Source organism: Macaca nemestrina, chromosome 18, assembly GCF_043159975.1.
Source record: "Macaca nemestrina isolate mMacNem1 chromosome 18, mMacNem.hap1, whole genome shotgun sequence".
NCBI lineage: Eukaryota > Metazoa > Chordata > Mammalia > Primates > Cercopithecidae > Macaca > Macaca nemestrina.
The window spans coordinates 86,214,211-86,231,053 of NC_092142.1; the positions used below are offsets into that span (position 1 = coordinate 86,214,211).

General features: G+C 48.5%; 1 protein-coding gene and 1 pseudogene across 7 annotated transcripts in view; one reads left to right on the forward strand and one right to left on the reverse strand.

The window, feature by feature from the left end:
* Nucleotides 1-15,255, reverse strand: part of C18H16orf95 (chromosome 18 C16orf95 homolog) — a 317,656-nt gene extending 302,401 nt beyond the window's left edge. For 6 of the 7 annotated variants that reach the window (XR_011616661.1, XR_011616662.1, XR_011616664.1 and 3 more), the window contains exons 1-6: nt 14,735-14,933; nt 13,631-13,682; nt 12,829-12,954; nt 7,563-7,709; nt 6,618-6,654; nt 1,776-1,962 (exon numbers count right to left, since the gene is read on the reverse strand). Coding sequence is in view for 2 of the 7 variants with exons in the window: in XM_071085071.1 (XP_070941172.1) it covers nt 1,776-1,962; nt 6,618-6,654; nt 7,563-7,709; nt 12,829-12,954; nt 13,631-13,682; nt 14,735-14,748 (563 nt within the window). In the remaining 5 variants the exon portion in view is untranslated. The other variant, XM_011753245.3, reaches the window with a different exon arrangement.
* On the forward strand, nt 12,591-12,685 carry LOC112427889 (small nucleolar RNA U13; annotated as a pseudogene).
* Nucleotides 15,256-16,843: the final 1,588 nt, after the last annotated feature.

The window sequence follows — 16,843 nt, forward strand, 5'->3', positions numbered from 1 at the left end:
CACAATCAGCTCACTGCAACTGCAAACTCCTGGGCTCAAGCAATCTTTCCACCTCATCCTCCCAAGTAGCTGGGACCACAGCACCACAGTCAGCTAATTTTTTTATTTTGTATGGAGATGTGGTCTTGCTATATTGCCCAAGCTGGTCTTGAACTCCTGGGCTCAAGTGATCCTCCCACCGTGGGCTCAAGCAATCTTCCCACCTCATTCTCCCAAGTAACTGGGACCACAGCATTACACTCAGCTAATTTTTTAATTTTGTATGGAGATGGGGTCTTGCTATGTTGCCCAAGCTGGTCTTGAACTCCTGGGCTCAAGTGATCCTCCCACCTTAGCCTCCCAAAGTGCTGGGATCCAGGTGTAGGCCACCACACCTTGCCCATCCGTTAAGGCTGGGATGCGGGTGTGGGCCACAGCACCCGGCCTCGCCCATCCTTGAAGGCCAAGTGTTCTTCTTTGCTCCTCCCAGTGTGGGTACAAAGGAGTCAAACAAAATGTGATCATCAAGTTGCCAAACACAAAAAGAAAGATAAATCCGCAAGAAAAATGACAAAGGAAAGCTCTCACTGTTGCCCAGGTACTGCTCATGCTCGGAGACCACGCAGAGCTCACTGTACCCGCTCCCAGCCCCCTTCCCCATGCATGGCCTGGAGAAGCTGGCGCCCAGGCCCACAAGGGACCCATACCTGATGCACATTACCTGATGCACATCACAGCCTCGACTGTGACTGCCCAGGGAGCGGGAGGTAATGTCCAACTCTATGAGAATGGATAACCCAAAAAACAGGGGAGGGGCTCCCACTCCCAGCCGTGGCAGAGTGACCAAGACCGGGCTAAGCTCCTGCTGTGAACAACTAGAAAATAGGGCAGGACACCTGGCAGCTATCTGCAGACACTGCACATTTTGAATCTTCCTCTTCCAATTGCGTGGAGGAGACAAGGAGCAAACAAGTAAATGCATGTAAATTCGATGGTGTGTGCACGTTTGTTCACAGGTCTCCACGTCCATGCAGGGTGACGCAGGCCTCCAGGAAGGAAGGAGCTGCAATGGGCAATGACGGGGAGGAGGAGGGGAGGGGAGGCTTTGCAGAGGAGCCACTGCCTAGGCCGAGAGTAAATGGGGAGGAAGAAGCAACTGTTCCCTGAAGTCCTGCTGCGGCCTGGGGAGTGGCCCTGGAGACTTCCTGGGGGAGGGATCCCAGCAGAAAGCCATGGCTGTGAGCAGCAAGAGTGCCAGGGGAAAAACTCGAAGCCTAGGTGAGGCTAGGGACTAGAGACCAGGGAAAGGGGCTTTCTAGTACGGAGCCTGGTGGCTAAGGTTCGAGCTGGGGGTACAGGCAGGAGGTCCCTATACCTGAGGGGGTGCTCAGAGCTCAGAGGCTGGAGGGCGAGTGGCTGTTAAGATGCGCCATCGACCCCAACATAACAACGGAAATGTGTGGAAACTGGGACCCGTGTCCTGCTGGGAGCAGGGCCATTTTAGAACTTGGGAACAGAGAAGGGGTGGAAGTGCCCCACGAGGCCTCTGCCGCCCCCACGAGGCCCCCGCCGCCCCTACAAGGCCCCTGCCGCCCCCAGACTGCCCTGGCATGTCTAGGTGAGGCGGGGCAGAGCCTGTGCCGTGCAGAGTGCCACAGGACACACTCACAGCGCCCTGCCTCGGCTGCCTGTCAAGTTAACCCCTGCCCCCAACTCTCCCTCGGTCACCAAGCGTCCCTCAGGTGGACATCACCATGCCAGGGCCACCCGCTGTCCCCCATTCCCCATCTGCTCACCGAATGGCCACAATGACCCTCGGGATGGCCTGGAGGAGGGTCAGGAGGGCAAGGCGCAGCAGACACACTGGGCGAGCCGGTAGCTCATCCTGGTCGGGGGCCTGGAGCTGCTGGCACTTGGGCAGCAGGCGCTCGTCACCGCAGATCCGCCAGCAGTTGTGCCAGGAGCATGCATCCAGCGGGGGTGCTAGGCACAGAAAAGGTGGGATGAGGACAGGGCATGTTCCCCAGGACTCTGTGAGCCACAAGGAGGCTGCAACACCAGCCCTAGAGCCTCTGGGAAACGGGGACTTCCAGGGCCCAGCCACAGCCCCGGGGTGGGGACACTGATCCGGAGCTAACGAGATAAAGGCCATCTTGCGGGTTTATGATTTCCTGGGTAACACCGGCCTTGGGGCTGTTTTTCAAGAGGCTTTCTCTTTTAGAACCGCATATGGAACATGTACAACGTCTAACTAGGATTTGCTTCCAAATCATCTTTTTTGGAGCGGGAGTGGGTGGTGAAGATCAGAGGAACCACACTGGATAATGACTGGAGCCGAGTGATGCTGATTTAAGCCAATCTCCACTTCAGGGAGTATTTTAAATTTTCCACAATAAAAATTTAAGGAACGCCACAAGCACAGATGGAATTCTGGCATTTCCATTTCCCTGATGCTCTTCAGCACTTTCCACACGGGGTCTGGTCAGCACGTGATCCTCCAGATACCAGAGTTTGTTTTTATTTTTAATTACACTGTTAATATGCTACTGATATAAAATATATACTAATTATGTTAACATAAATATCATAAATATACTTTCCTTATGAAAAATTACGGCACAAAAACATAGAGGAGAAAAGCATCTAAGTCCGTCTTTACAAGAAAAAATGTAAGATCAGAAATGTGAACTTTCTTGTTAAAATGGAAATCAGTCAGATTTGAGGCCAAAGAAAATGTCTCACAGTTTTAAATCACTCCCTACTGGAGGCCAAAGGGGAGAACGATCATAATTCTCTTGGCAGCAACAAGCCCTGCTCTCTTAACTCTGCTGGGAAATCTTCTGGCGTGAATGGGTTTGAGGCTTGAAACGTTACTTACATAAGTCACTTAAACTGCAAAGCAATGATTGGAGTAAAAATTAATGCTGTTTTTATTTTAAGTATCAGATACCAGATGATGCATGTCAACTAAGCTTTTAGCTTTTTTTAAAAGATGCAAAGTTTTCAAAGCCAAAAATATTTAATAAAAATAAACCCAAAAATGTGTGATTATACGGTTCGAAGAGCCATAAGAGGTGAGCAGTTGGTTGGTGATTATTTGTTTCCCAAGCATTCCCCGACTCCTGCCTCCGGGGGTTCCACTCAAATCACTCACCTTTTCCAGGGACCCCAACCCCATTCATAGATTTACTCATTCATACATTCCATCAAAGCAAACCCACTGCAAAGAGTCGGCGCACCAAGGGAAGGACGTGATGCCAGCCCAGAAAACACAGACATGGCAGCCCTTCACACCGGGAAACACCTTCAAGATCAAATCCAGCCCACTCCTTTTAGAGACAAAGAAAGTAATGGTGGGGGTGGAGGTCCTGATCTCCCCATATACTATGTCATGAGAGCAGAAATACACATATATGCCAGGTCACAGACAGATCAATCTACATACCAGGTCATAGACACAGAAAAATGTAAATATACTTAACTACGAATACATAAGGGGACTGTAAAAAGTTTGTAGAAGATGGAATTAAAAAATAAAAATAGGTCAGGCACAGTGGCTCACGCCTGTCATCCCAGCACTTTGGAAGGCTAAGGTGGGTGGATCACCTGAAGTCAGGAGTTCAAGACCAGCCTGGCAGATGGTGAAACCCCATCTCTAATAAAAATACAAAAATCAGCTGGGTGTGGTGGTACACTCCTATAGTCCCAGCTACTCAGGAGGCTGAGGCAGGAGAATCGCTCGAACCCAGGAGGCGGAGGTTGTAGTGAGCCGAGATCACGCCATTGCACTCCAGCCTGGGTGACAGAATGATACTCCATCCCAAAACAAAATAAAAATAAAGAAATAAAAAATATCAAGTTTGTTTCTCAACATAAGCTCCACAAGGTCAAGACACTTTTGTCAGTGATGACACCAGCCGTTTAGTCCATCTTGAAAGAGCTGAGGGTCCTGGGAATTTAAACACATCAATGCAGTCTTTTATTACATTATTAACTGAAGAAAATGGGTGCCCTTTAAAGATGTTTTAAGATTAGAAAACAAAGAAGACAGAAAGAGCCGAATCAGGACTGTAATTTGGCTGTAAGGTGGATGCCTAATAATTTCCCATCAAAACTCTCACAAACTTGCCCTTGTTTGACAAGAGGAATGAGCGGGAGCCTTGCTGTGGTAGAGAGGGACTCTGGTGGAGCTTTCCAGAGTGTTTTTCTGCTAGAGCATTGGCTAACTTCCTCAAAACACTCCCATAATAATGTTGGCCGGACACAGTGGTTCAAGCCTGCAATCCCAGCACTTTGGGAGGCCAAGGCGGGAGGATCATGAGGTCAGGAGTTTGAGACCAGCCTGACCAACATGGTGAAACCCCGTCTCTACTAAAAATACAAAAATTAGCCAGGGGTGGTGGCGCACGCCTGTAATCCCAGCTACTCGGGAGGCTGAGGAAGGAGAATCACTTGAACCCAGGGGGCAGAAGTTGTGGTGAGCCCAGATTGTGCCACTGCACTCCAGCCTGGGCAACAGAGCGAGACTACATCTCAGTCAATCAATCAATCAATCCATAAGCAGATGTTATCATTCTTTGGTCCTCCAGAAAGTCAACCAGCAAAATGCCTTGAGCATCCCAAAAAACTGTTGCCATGACCTTTGCTCTTGTCCCACCCACTCTTATCACGATAAGACCACGTTCAGCCCTCGACAGCCATTGCTTTGGTTGTGCTTTGTCTTCAGGATGGTGCTGGCGAAGCCGTGTTTCATCTCCTGTTACAATTCTTCAAAGAAAGATTTTAGGATTTTGATCCCACTTCTTTAAAATTTCCACTAAAGCTCTGTTCCTGTCTGCAGCTGGTCTGAACATAATGGGTTTGGTGCCCTCAGCGTGGAAGGTTTGCTCAACTTTGATTCTGCAGTCAGAATTGTGTCAGCTGAGCCAGTTGAGATGTCTGTGCTGCTGGCTAGTGTTTCTGCTGGTAATCATCAGTCCTCTTTATTTGGGGCATGAACAAGATGAATGTTTTTTCTCACAAACTGACGTGGATGGGCTGGCACTGCAGGCTGCACCTTCAACATCGCCTCATCCCTTCTTAAATGAGTCACCCATCTGGAAACTGCTGTTCTGTGGTGCATTGTCACCATAACCTTGTCATAAAGTACCAATGACTTTACCATTGTTCCACCCAAGCTTCACCATAAAGATGATGTTTGTTCTGGCTTCAATCTTAGCAGAATTCATGCTGCTCTGAAAGGGACTCTTTTTATTTTTCTTTTATTTTTTTTTTGAGACGGAGTCTTGCTCTGTCGCCCAGGCTGGAGTGCAGTGGCCGGATCTCAGCTCACTGCAAGCTCCGCCTCCCGGGTTCACACCATTCTCCTGCCTCAGCCTCCCGAGTAGCTGGGACTACAGGCGCCCGCCACCTCGCCCGGCTAGTTTTTTGTATTTTTTTAGTAGAGACAGGGTTTCACCGCATTAGCCAGGATGGTCTCGATCTCCTGACCTCGTGATCCGCCCGTCTCGGCCTCCCAAAGTGCTGGGATTACAGGCTTGAGCCACCGCGCCCGGCCAGGGACTCTTTTTAAACTGATGTCTTCTCCTTCTCAGCACCTCAAACTAGACCCTGTTCAGATATGTTATAATAAGTTAATATGAGTTTAGTCTGGTGCAAAAAAAATTGAAATCCATACATTGTTTCATTGCTTTTTTAATTATATACATTTTCTTTTTCTTTTTTTTTTTTTTTTTTTTTTTTGGAGACAGAGTCTTACTCTGTTGCCCAGCCTAGAGTGCAATGGTATGATCTCAGCTCACTGCAACCTCTGCCTCCCGGGTTCAAGCAATTCTCATGCCTCAGCCTCCCAAGTAGCTGGGACTACAGACATGTGCCACCACGCCCAGCTAACTTTTTGTATTTTAGTAGAGACAAGGTTTCACTATGCTGCCCAGGCTGGTCTCAAACTCCTGAGCTCAGGCAATCCAGTCTCCTCAGCCTCCCAAAGTGCTAGGATTACAGGTGTGAGCCACAGCACCTGGTATATTATATGCATTTCCCATAAACTTTTTCAAGGCCCCTCATATGAATACATATTGTATTGTGACTACATGAATGTGAGTATATACTATGACTATCATGAACATGTGAATGTATATACACCAGGTCACAAATGTATGAATGTATGAGCATACTATGTAATGAATAGAGACGTAAGTTTTGTGTTTTGAATATACAATGTGCCATGAATATATGAATGTATGAGGATATAATAGGATATATATAGGAATATGTACTATGTCATAAATATATATACACACACATACTATGTCATAAATTATAGAAGATTAGAGCTTAATAAAACCACTTTAGGTCTCATCTAAGCCCAGGCTGGGAGTTGGCTTCATCCGGAGAGCCGCTGCTGGCAGATGGGTAGGGTCTGCTGTAGAGCAGAGGTTTCTCTGGGCTCACTGGGGGAAGGTAGTGGGTGACAAGGGATGGCTGTTGAGCAGGGGAGGGAAGCCACATGCATGTCACTGTTACACTATGGGCAGGTGTCTGGGGATGAGAGGTTCCCCCGCCATACACCATGATGCTCACGAACCCCGCCTTTCTGGGGAGAGGGATGACATGAGACACACGCACACTGGAGTTACCTTGGATGCCTTTCAAACTCTCCTGCCTCCTGACCATCTAAAAGACAAGAATGGAGGCAAGCAGTCAGCCTGGTGACCCTCCAAGGGGGGAGAGCCTGGTGATTGGGACTCCAAACCTCCAGGAGGGGTGCTGGCTGCCTCAAGATAAAAGCCCTGGGCTCCTCCTTATGAGGCCTGCAGGCTCTTTTCTCTGAGGACAGCCTGCCACTCAATGATGGGAAACCAGCAACTGGAAGTCAGGGGGAACAAGGAAGCTCTTGTCTACCACCCAGGACATGGGGAAAGCAGGGGAGTGAGAGGCCCAGGGGGCTAGGAAGAGGCCTGCTGCCACTGCCCAGAACTAGTGCTGTGGAGGCAGCCAGCAAGAGCAGAGAGGACAGGCCATCTGGTGGTGGTCCATCCGGGGCACCCTCCTTCTCACCTCCCTCTATGCAGCCAGGGCCAGAAGAGAGAGTCAGAGGAGGGGCCCGGCCAGGGAAGGGAGGTGGTGTGAGAAGGAGGAGGCAGGGAGGTGAGAGAGGTCGAGGAGAATGCAGAGTGGGAGGAAGACAGGGAGGAAAGCAGCAGCAGCAGCAGTGAGGGCCAGAACAATCAGCCCTCTGCAGAAAGCAGCGCGGCCCTGCCCTTCCAGTGCCAACTGGGAGACGGAGCTGGCCTCCCTGAGCCACACCTGCCCTCTGTGCTCCCAGGCCCATGGCCACAACTGCCAGGGGATCTTCTCTGGACTCCACAGTGGGAGACTGAGCCGGCTTCCCTAAGCCACACCTGCCCTCTGTGCTCCCAGGCCCATGGCCACAATTGCCAGGGGATCTTCTCTGGACACCACAGAGGCCTCTGTGGGAGCAGAGCCCAGGTACCCCTCTTCCCCTTCTTCCTCCCGTCTCCCCTTTTCCCGGCCCCCACCTCACTCTTCAGTCCTCACTGCAGTGTGCGCCTCCTCCTTACCTGCTGCTGAGACCTCAGAACCTGGGGCACCCAGTAGGGCATCACTGCCTGGTCCCTAGGCATCGGGAGGCGGCCCCCAAAGCGATGGCATAGGCAGGGGCACATCTTGGTGGTTTGGGGGATATAAAACTGAACCATCTTTTGACTCTAACAGAGAGGATGGGAGGAGAAGATTCAGAAGGGGATGGAGCCACTCCTGCCCCCAGCGACTCCCTGATGGAGCCATTCCCCAGAAGCGACTCCCTGATGGAGCCATTCCCCAGAAGACTCCTGGCTCGGTCTTAGTATCAGGGCAGGCCCTGGAGAGCTGTTCCCACCCACAAGCACACCCAACCACTCCAGATAAGGGACTGTGGTCTACCGTCTACAACATGTCCATTGTTGGGAGACACGGGACCTCCGTGGCTCACCTGGCTTCCCTACCCCTCATCTGCACCTGTGCCCTGGCAGAGCACGCAGGTTGGTATTGGAAGACCTGGCTCTGTCCTGGCCTGGTGGTCTCCAGCTGGGGCCCTTGGGCATGACACTTAGCATCCCTGTGCCTCGGTGCTCTCAGCTATGAAGAGGGCTCTGCTGGCATCTTAACAAAGTCTATCAGGTTCTAAAACAGACAGCCTTTGATGCGGCAATTCCACTTGCAGGAATGTTTCCTATGAGGATGCTTTCACATCTGCAAAGTTACTATGTACAGAAATATCCGCTGCACCATTATCAGGAGTGACTGGACAGTCTGAATGTCTTTCAGTAAGAGACAATAAATGACAGACATCGGGCAATAGGATATAGACAGCCTTGGGAAGAATGGAACAGAGCTGTCTGGACTGACATGGAATAAACTCTGAGACAGGATGTAAAGTGAGGAAAATGCAGCACTGTGAGTTCAGTACACTACCATTTGCATTTTTCAAAAAAGAATGTGCACACAATCGTATGTATGTGAATTATAGCAAATGACACTCTTGCCTCAGTTCCTCACCCTCCCTACAGCCCACCCTTGGCACTGTGACCCTGCAGCCTCTCCAGCGGAAAGACAGGGTGGTCCCACCTCTCAGCTGCGGGTTCGACCAGGCATATGGTTTGGGCAACAGGATGAGGAGGAGGTTACAGCAGGAGGAGGAGTTACAGCCCTGCACGTAGTGGTAGGGGCTATCAGACATGGGGGAAGGCCGGGAGCAGTGGCTCATGCCAGTAATCCCAGCATTTTGGGAGGCCAAGGCAGGTGGATCACTTAAGGTCAGGAGTTCGAGACCAGACTGGTCAATATGGTGAAACCCCATCTCTACTAAAAATACAAAAATTAGCCTGGAGTGGTGGCAGGCATCTGCAACCCAGCTACCTGGGAGACTAAGGCAAGATAATCACTTGAACCTGGGAGACGGAGGTTGTAGTGAACCAAAATCATGCCACTGCACTCCAGCCTGGGCGGCAGAGTGAGACTCCATCTCAAAAAAAAAAAAAAAAAAAAAGAAAAGAAAAACAAAAACTGAATGCCATCCCTCATAAGCAGGGTAAGAATGTCTCCTCACTGCTCTATTCAACACTGTAGTGAAAGGTCTAGCCAGTGTATTAAGCAAGAAAAATAAAAGTCTCCAAATTGAAAAGGGAGAAAGAAAGCCATCTCTACTTGCAGATGACACAATCATCTGTGTAGAATATCTGATGGAATCCACAAAAAGAGCTACTACAATAAATAAGATTAGCAATATTGTAGAATACAAGAACAACAGACAAACATCAGTTGTACTTCTAAATACCAGCAATGCAAAGTCATACATTGAAATTCAAAAACAATGTCATCAAAATTATGAAATACTTATGGGTAAATCTGACAAAAAAATATATAAAGCCTATATAATAAAAGGTGCAAAATATTTCTGGGAAATATTAAAGAAAACCTAAATACATGTAGAAATGTATCATGTTTATGGGTCAAAAGACTCAATATTTTTCACAAGACAATTCTCTTCAAACTGATCTACAAAGCCCATACAGTGCCAATCAAAATCCCAGTAGGGTGCTTTTGCAGAAATTGACAAACTGATTGTAAAATTCACAAGGAAATGCAAATATATATATATATATATATATATATATCCAACTCTGAAAAACAAAGCTTGAAAATGAGCCCTACTTGATTTCCAGACATTATAAAGTCAAGACACAATAATCAAGACAGTGTAGTATTAGCATAAAGATAGACAATTAGATCAGAAGAGGGTTCAGAAATAAATTCATAGATATATGAACAACTGTCTTAGTTCACTTGTGTGGCTATAAAGGAATACCTGAGGCAGTGTATTTTATTAAGAAAAGAGGCTTGGCCAGGTGTGGTGGTGGCTCATGCCTGTAATCCCAGCACTTTGGGAGGCCAAGGCAGGTGGATCACTTGAAGTCAGAAGTTTGAGAGTAGCCTGGCCAACATGGCGAAACCCCATCTCTACTAAAAATATAAAAATTAGCCGGGCATGGTGGCGAGTGCCTGTAATCCCAACTACTCAGGGGTCTGAGGTAGGAGGCAGGGGATTCACTTGAACCTGGGAGGCGGAGGTTGCAGGGAGCTGAAATCGATCATGCCACTGCACTCCAGTGTAGACGACAGAGCAAGACTCCGTCTCAAAAAAAAAAAAGAAAAAGAAAAGAAAAGAGGTTTATCTGGTTCACGATTCTGATGGCTGGAAAGTTCAAGATTGGGAGTCTGCTTCCTCTCATGGTGGAAGGTGAAGGGGAGCCCACATATGTTGAGATCACATATGAGAGAGGAAGCCAGAAAGAGGGGAGGAGATGCCAGGCTCTTTTTAACAACCAGCTCTCTTGGGAACTAGTAAAGAGAGAACTGAGTCACCACCATAAAGACAGCACCAATCCACGCAGGAGGGACCTGTCCCCCGTGACCCAAATACCTCCAACACTGGGGATCCCTAGCTCCAACACTGGAGATCAAATTTTATCATCAGGTTTGAGGGGACAAACATCTAAACTACAGCAACAACTAATCTTTGACAAAGGTATAAAGGCAGGTCAGTAGAGAAAATACAGCCCTTACAATAGATGGTGCTAGAAAAATTAGACTGTCATATGCAAACAAACCCAATTCAAGGCTGGGCACGGTGGCTCATGCCTGTAATCCCAGCACTTTGGGAGGCTGAGGTGGGCGGATCACCTGAGATCAGGAGTTCAAGATCAGCCTGGCCAACATGGTGAAACCCTGTCTCTACTAAAAATACAAAAAATTAGCCAGGCATGGTGGTGTGTGCTTGTAGTCCCAGCTACTTGGGAGGCTGAGGCAGAAGAATCGCTTGAATCTGGGAGGTGGAGGTAGAAGTAGAAACAACCCAAATGTCCTTCTGGGTGAGTGAATAGACTGTGATCTATTCATATAATGCAGCATTACTCAGTAATAAAAAGAATGACCAAGATCATGCCCCTGCACTCCAGCCTGGGCGAAACAGCAAGACTCTATCTCCAAAAAAAAAAATTAAATCCATACCTCACACTATATACAAAAATTAACTCAAAATGGATCACAGAAATAAACATAAAATTATAAAACTTCTAAAAGGAAACATAAGAAAAAACCTTTTCTGACCTCTGGCTCAGCAAAGATCTGTTAACTACGACACCTGAAGCATGATCCACTGCTGTGCTGGGGATAGGCACATCTAGGCAAGATCCAGAAAACATGGAAATTGATAAACTGAACTTCACCAAAAGGTAAAACTTCTCTCTCTCTGAAAGATACTGATAAGAGAATAAAAAGACAAGCCAGGTCAGGCGTGGTGGCTCGCACCCTGATCCCAGCACACTGGGAGGCCGACACAGGTGGATCACTTGAGCCCAGGAGTTTGAGACTAGCCAGGGCAACAAAGTGAGACCTCATCTCCATAAAAAATAAACAAAATTAGCCTTGTATGGTGGTGCACACCTGCGGTTCCAGTTACTTGAAGGGCTGAGGCGGGAGGATTGCTTGAGCTGGGGAGTTCAAGTTTGTAGTGAGCCAAGATTGTGCACTCCATTCTGGGCAACAGAGTGAGACCCAGTCTCAGAAAAAAAAAAAAAAGACAGGCCAAAGACATGGAAAGATATTTAAAAATTGAATCTCAGATCAATAATTTGCATCTAGAATATATAAAGAACTATCAAAACTCAGTAATTTAAAAAAGCAATTCTTATAAAGGGGCAAAACAATTAAACAGATGCTTCATCGAGTAAGACATCAGATATCAAAAGCACATGAAGAGATCCTTGACATCACCAATTATGATGGGTATACAAATGAAAACTATAATGAGATAGACACCTATTAAGACGGCTCAAATTAAAAAGATCAGCCAAACCAAGTGTTGGTGACAATGTGGAGGAATTGGAACTTTAGATACTGCTGGTAGAAATGTAAAATGGTGGAAAACAGTCAACAGACTTCTTTTTTAAAGTTAAATATACAACTACCATATGATTCAGGAATTCCACTCCTTGGTATTTACCCAAGAAGAATGAAGGCATATGTGCGTACAAAGCCTTGTACACAAATGTTCATAGCAGCTTTGTGTGTAACACATAAGAAGTAGAAACAACCCAAATGTCCTTCTGGGTGAATGAATAAACCGTGGTCTATTCACATAATGCAGCATTACTCAATAATAAAAAGAATGACTATTGATGCCCATGATTACGTAGAAGAATCTCAAAATAATTATGCTAAGTGAAAGAAGCCAGACGAAAGAGTACACAGTCTATGACCTCATTTATATAAAATTATCAGAAATGCAAATTAATCTACAGTGACAGAAAGCAGGTCAGTGTTTGCCTGGGGATGTCAGGGTACAGAATGTTGGGTAAAGTTAAAAGGAGCCCACGGACATGGTTAAGGGTTGTGTATATGCTCATTATCTTGATGGTGGTGGTGGGTTCAGGGGGGAATACCTATGGCAAGACTTACCAGATGGTACATTTTCCACACGTGCAGTTTATCATATGCCAATCAAACCTCTAAAAGTCTAGTTTTTAGAAAAAACTGTTTAAAAATCACAGATCCTTTTACAGTTCATAACTGGGCACTCACGCACATGTATGAGGTGTGCCTCCCTCAGGCCTTGCTACGATGTCAGCACATTACCCATCTGACATGAAAATAAATAAATAATATCAAACTGTCTTCTTGAAATGTTAAAATATCCATTCATATAATACTTCTAATTCTGAGGGGTGACTGGTCCCCTGACATTCACCCTGGACCCTAGGTGAAGACCTCCTGGTTCAAGTTACCTACCTGCTTTCGGGGTCTCAGGGACAGAGGGACCCAGTAAGGCAGTGCTGCTTCCACCCTGGGCACAGGTAGGCGGCCCCCGAATCTGGTCTGGCACTCACAGCAGACGGCCCAGGGGCCAGGGTGCATCTGAGTAAGATCCAGAAACAACAGAACTGAGTTTGATGCTGCATTTGCAGGGATACAGGAGGCTCTCAGGCACAGTAGATCCGTGCTCAGGAAGATGGTGTCCGGGGGCAGGGTCCCTGGCTCCTACTGCAGCTTGGAAAGAGGCAGGCTACCATGGCTTGCCCTGAGGCCTCCAAGGTCATTTGGAGGGGGATCTGCCAGAGCTTGCAAACCAGGTGCACTGGGATTCTCGGCCATTTACTGCCATGCTACAATGAGCAAGTCTCATGGTCCCCTCTGAAAATGGGGATGTACAAGCAGCTTTAGAGCTTACGGGCCCATGAGTACTGCCTTTATGGCCATCTGTCTCACTCTGGTCTGCAATAGCTTCCACATCCATCCCGTGTGACCTTCGCAACACCCTCAGGCAGGAAGGAGAGGGGCTGCCATCACCTCCAGGGGCAGACGGAGAAGCTGATGCCCAGAGCAGGTACATTTGGTGGCCTCCTGAACTCTGAGGTGTTGTGACAGCCTGGCAGGTGTTCTGGAGGCCCAGGGATAGCTCCTGCAACCACACTTTTGTGTTTGGAGCATTCTCTCATGGGATGCAGCTTCTGGACCCACATTCTCTGCTCTCCTCACCCCACAGGGGCATGTTGGGGTCACGGCCAAGTGGCTGAGGATTTGCTTTCCTTACCGAATGACCTGGGAGGCACACTTCTTTCTTGTAGGTTTGAAATGGGCTATTCCTAGAAAAGAAGAACAGAAAAGCTTAGGGTTTGTGTAAACTAGGGGGCAGGGATGCTAGGGCACAGGCCTGGGCCTGCCTTCTCAGAACTGACTCTTAACAGTAAAGCCCAGGGGTGGAGGGGACAGGGGAGGATCCTCTGAGCCCAAGAAGAGTGAGGGTGACATCAGAAGCAGGTGTGTGCTTGCTCACGCGTTCATGTCTAGGGGATCCTGGGGGCTGGCTGTCATGGAATCTTGCATTCCCAAGCCAACCAACTTCAAGCTGACTCCAGCTAAACTTGTGCTTGGACCATCAGAAAAGATGGGAGCATTCCAACCTGGTGAGAACTTTCCTAGACATGGAGCTGCCAATCACATCACCTAGGATGGTTTGTCAGACATCCCCAACTTACTGAAATACTGAAGGAAAACATCGTCAAACTGTCCATTAACAAACCTCCTTCTACTATAAAAAACCAGGCGCTTTGTCTCTGGGATGACAAAGCATTTGGGGTTACACAGCCTGTGTTACTCTTCCCTGTTCCACCCCACAACAAACTGCTTGAATGTTGGCCGATAAAGCGTCTCCAGTGGGTGCAAAGCCCTGCTTCCCTGACAGTGGTGGATCAAAGTGCTTTGTACTGTGGAAACCGTAAGAGTGATACAAGTGTTTTCAGGTTTCATTGTCATAATAACCGTTATTATTAGTGCTGTTTTTTGTTAGAGTAATAGATTCAAGCATCAACTCTCCCAGCTAATGCTTGAAAACAGAGGATAGGGGCATTGCCCTCCACAGCATCCAAGGCCCCTTCTGGTAAAGACCGCACTGCTATATTCCTGGTAGGGGAGGGGGCCCACACCCATCTCAGGTAGTTCAGGTGGGCCCAACTCACCACTGCCCAGCCTGGAAGGCTGGGGAAAAAAGAAACTCCTTTCTGTTGAGGTTGATAATCTGATAACATGTAAACCTCAGGAGGTCCTGGTGATCATCTTGCCTTCGCAAGGAAGCCAGTAAAAGGGAAGGAAGCTGAAAAATGGAGAGAAACCTTCCAGGACCATGGTCAGTGCGTACCTGGATACATCCATGCCTGAACCCCTACTTCTGATATTTTCAGTTATGTGGAACCATCAGTTGCGTTTTTGTGCTTATGCCAATGTGAGGTTCCTGTGGGTCGCGGTCAAGAGTTCTGCCTACGTACAGGTAATGCAGCAATGCCGGGCCGGGAACTCACAGACGCGGTGTCGGGTGCCCGCGGGCAGGATTCAGGACGCACTTGCCTGCCATCCTGCGCGCCGGGTGTGAGTGCCAACCTGCAGAGCCCGACGCACCCCGCGCCCGGATCCCCGTCAGCAGCGCCCGAGGCTGCTCCAGTGGCCTCATGATGATGGTGACAACGCCGCGGGGGCAGTGGGGACCGGCTCGCACGCGTATGGCTTCTTATGGCTGACGCGCCCTTTCACACACACATCGTCCGCAGGCCCTGACGCCCCGGCTCCCGCCTTTCCCTCCTGCCTCAGCCCGAAGCCAGCCCGAGACCAACCCAAACCTCAACATCAAACCCTCTGAGGAGCCCAACAGTCCCCGCGCGCCCGCCAGTCCCGCTGATTGGCCCGCGCCCAGCCAATCAAAAATGGCCTTCTGGGTATGTGAACTTAGCTGGCGGCTGATTGGTCCCTCGCGCAGAGACGCGGGGTCAGCGGGTCAGAGCGCGGCTGTGGAGGGCTGCTATTCCCGCTGGGGTAGGTTCTGCAGACCCCGGCCCCTGGAGCCACTCACCATTTCCGACGGATGGGCCGGAGGGGCCGCCGGCTGCACCAGCCAGGGTCTCGGTACCCTGCAAGGAGAGAAAGAGGTGGGAGCAGCCCGCGCGGGGCCCTGCGTCTTGCATAGGCGCTTCTGGTAAAGTCACTCATTTATAGATAAAGGAGTTGGCGCCGGATCGTTGCGTCCTCAGGTGGGGCTCGAATCGTGACTTTTAGAGAAATAGTGTTTTTGTTTGTTTGTTTTGTTTTTTAAAAAACAACCTGGGGTTTAAAGGCCGCGGAATTGGAAGCAGTCGTCACCCGGTGGCCTGAACGTGCAAGCGTCGAAGCTCTGGCTGGCCATTAGCCTTCCCACTTTCGCTTGAACGCGTGTACTTTGCGCAGTTGCCGACATGGAGACAGGACGCATAAAATATTAATGTCTTAATATTTTAGTAAAACCCAGTGCTCTCTGCCTCTCTAATTATCTTAAGTTATTGTCAGTTCCCATTTGTATTTCTTGCAAACGGTTGAGTATACCCTCACTTTTCAGTATTTTCATGCAGACTCTGATACTCTGGATTAATATTTGTATTTGCCCAAACCATCACGAGCACCTCTAACCCTCATGGGTGATACTTCAGGGTGCTGCGTTCTAGCCACAGAGCAAACAGGGTGCTCTCGGGCACTGCCCTCTGGGATTTCTTGGCTTATTTAATCATTAAGATCATGACCTATGAGCAGGACTGAGTTTCCAGCCAGCACATACACACATCCTCTCCTGGCCAGCATCCATACTGATTAGGCAGTGCCCCTACCATACTAGCTGCTTAATATTTCAGATACCCCACCCCGTGTGTGTGTGTGTGTGTGTAAATCATGTTGTCACTGCCCTCTTTGTAGCTAATGACAAAATTATCTAAGAGTCTCACTATTAGCCTAGCACTTTATTTATGCCTGTCTCATTTCTGCCCACTTTGGAGCGCTCGGCTTCTCTGCTGTCTCTGTTTTCCTCCTGAGCACAGTGAAACATTGCTGTAGCACAGCAGGGCATAGAAGACAGGCTCATGCTCCCCTGGACGCTCAGGCCTTCACCTCTGGCACACTAGGTCTTGTCATTCCATGTCAAGAATGGCTCTTCACTGCTCTCACCCACCCAAGAATGGCTAAAATTAAAAGGACTGACGATACCTAGTTTGTCAAGGATGTCGCAGCTGGAACCTTCATACATTGCTCATAAAATTGATACAACCACATTGGCAAACTGGCAGTATTTACAAAACCTAAACATACGAATATCCCATGACTGACTAATTCCTCACCTCACCCAAGAGAAATGAGAGCTTATGTGTACCAGAAGACATTAACAAAACTACCCACAGCAGCTTTCCTCCTGATGGCCCCAAACTGGAAATGACCCAGATGTCCATCCATAGGA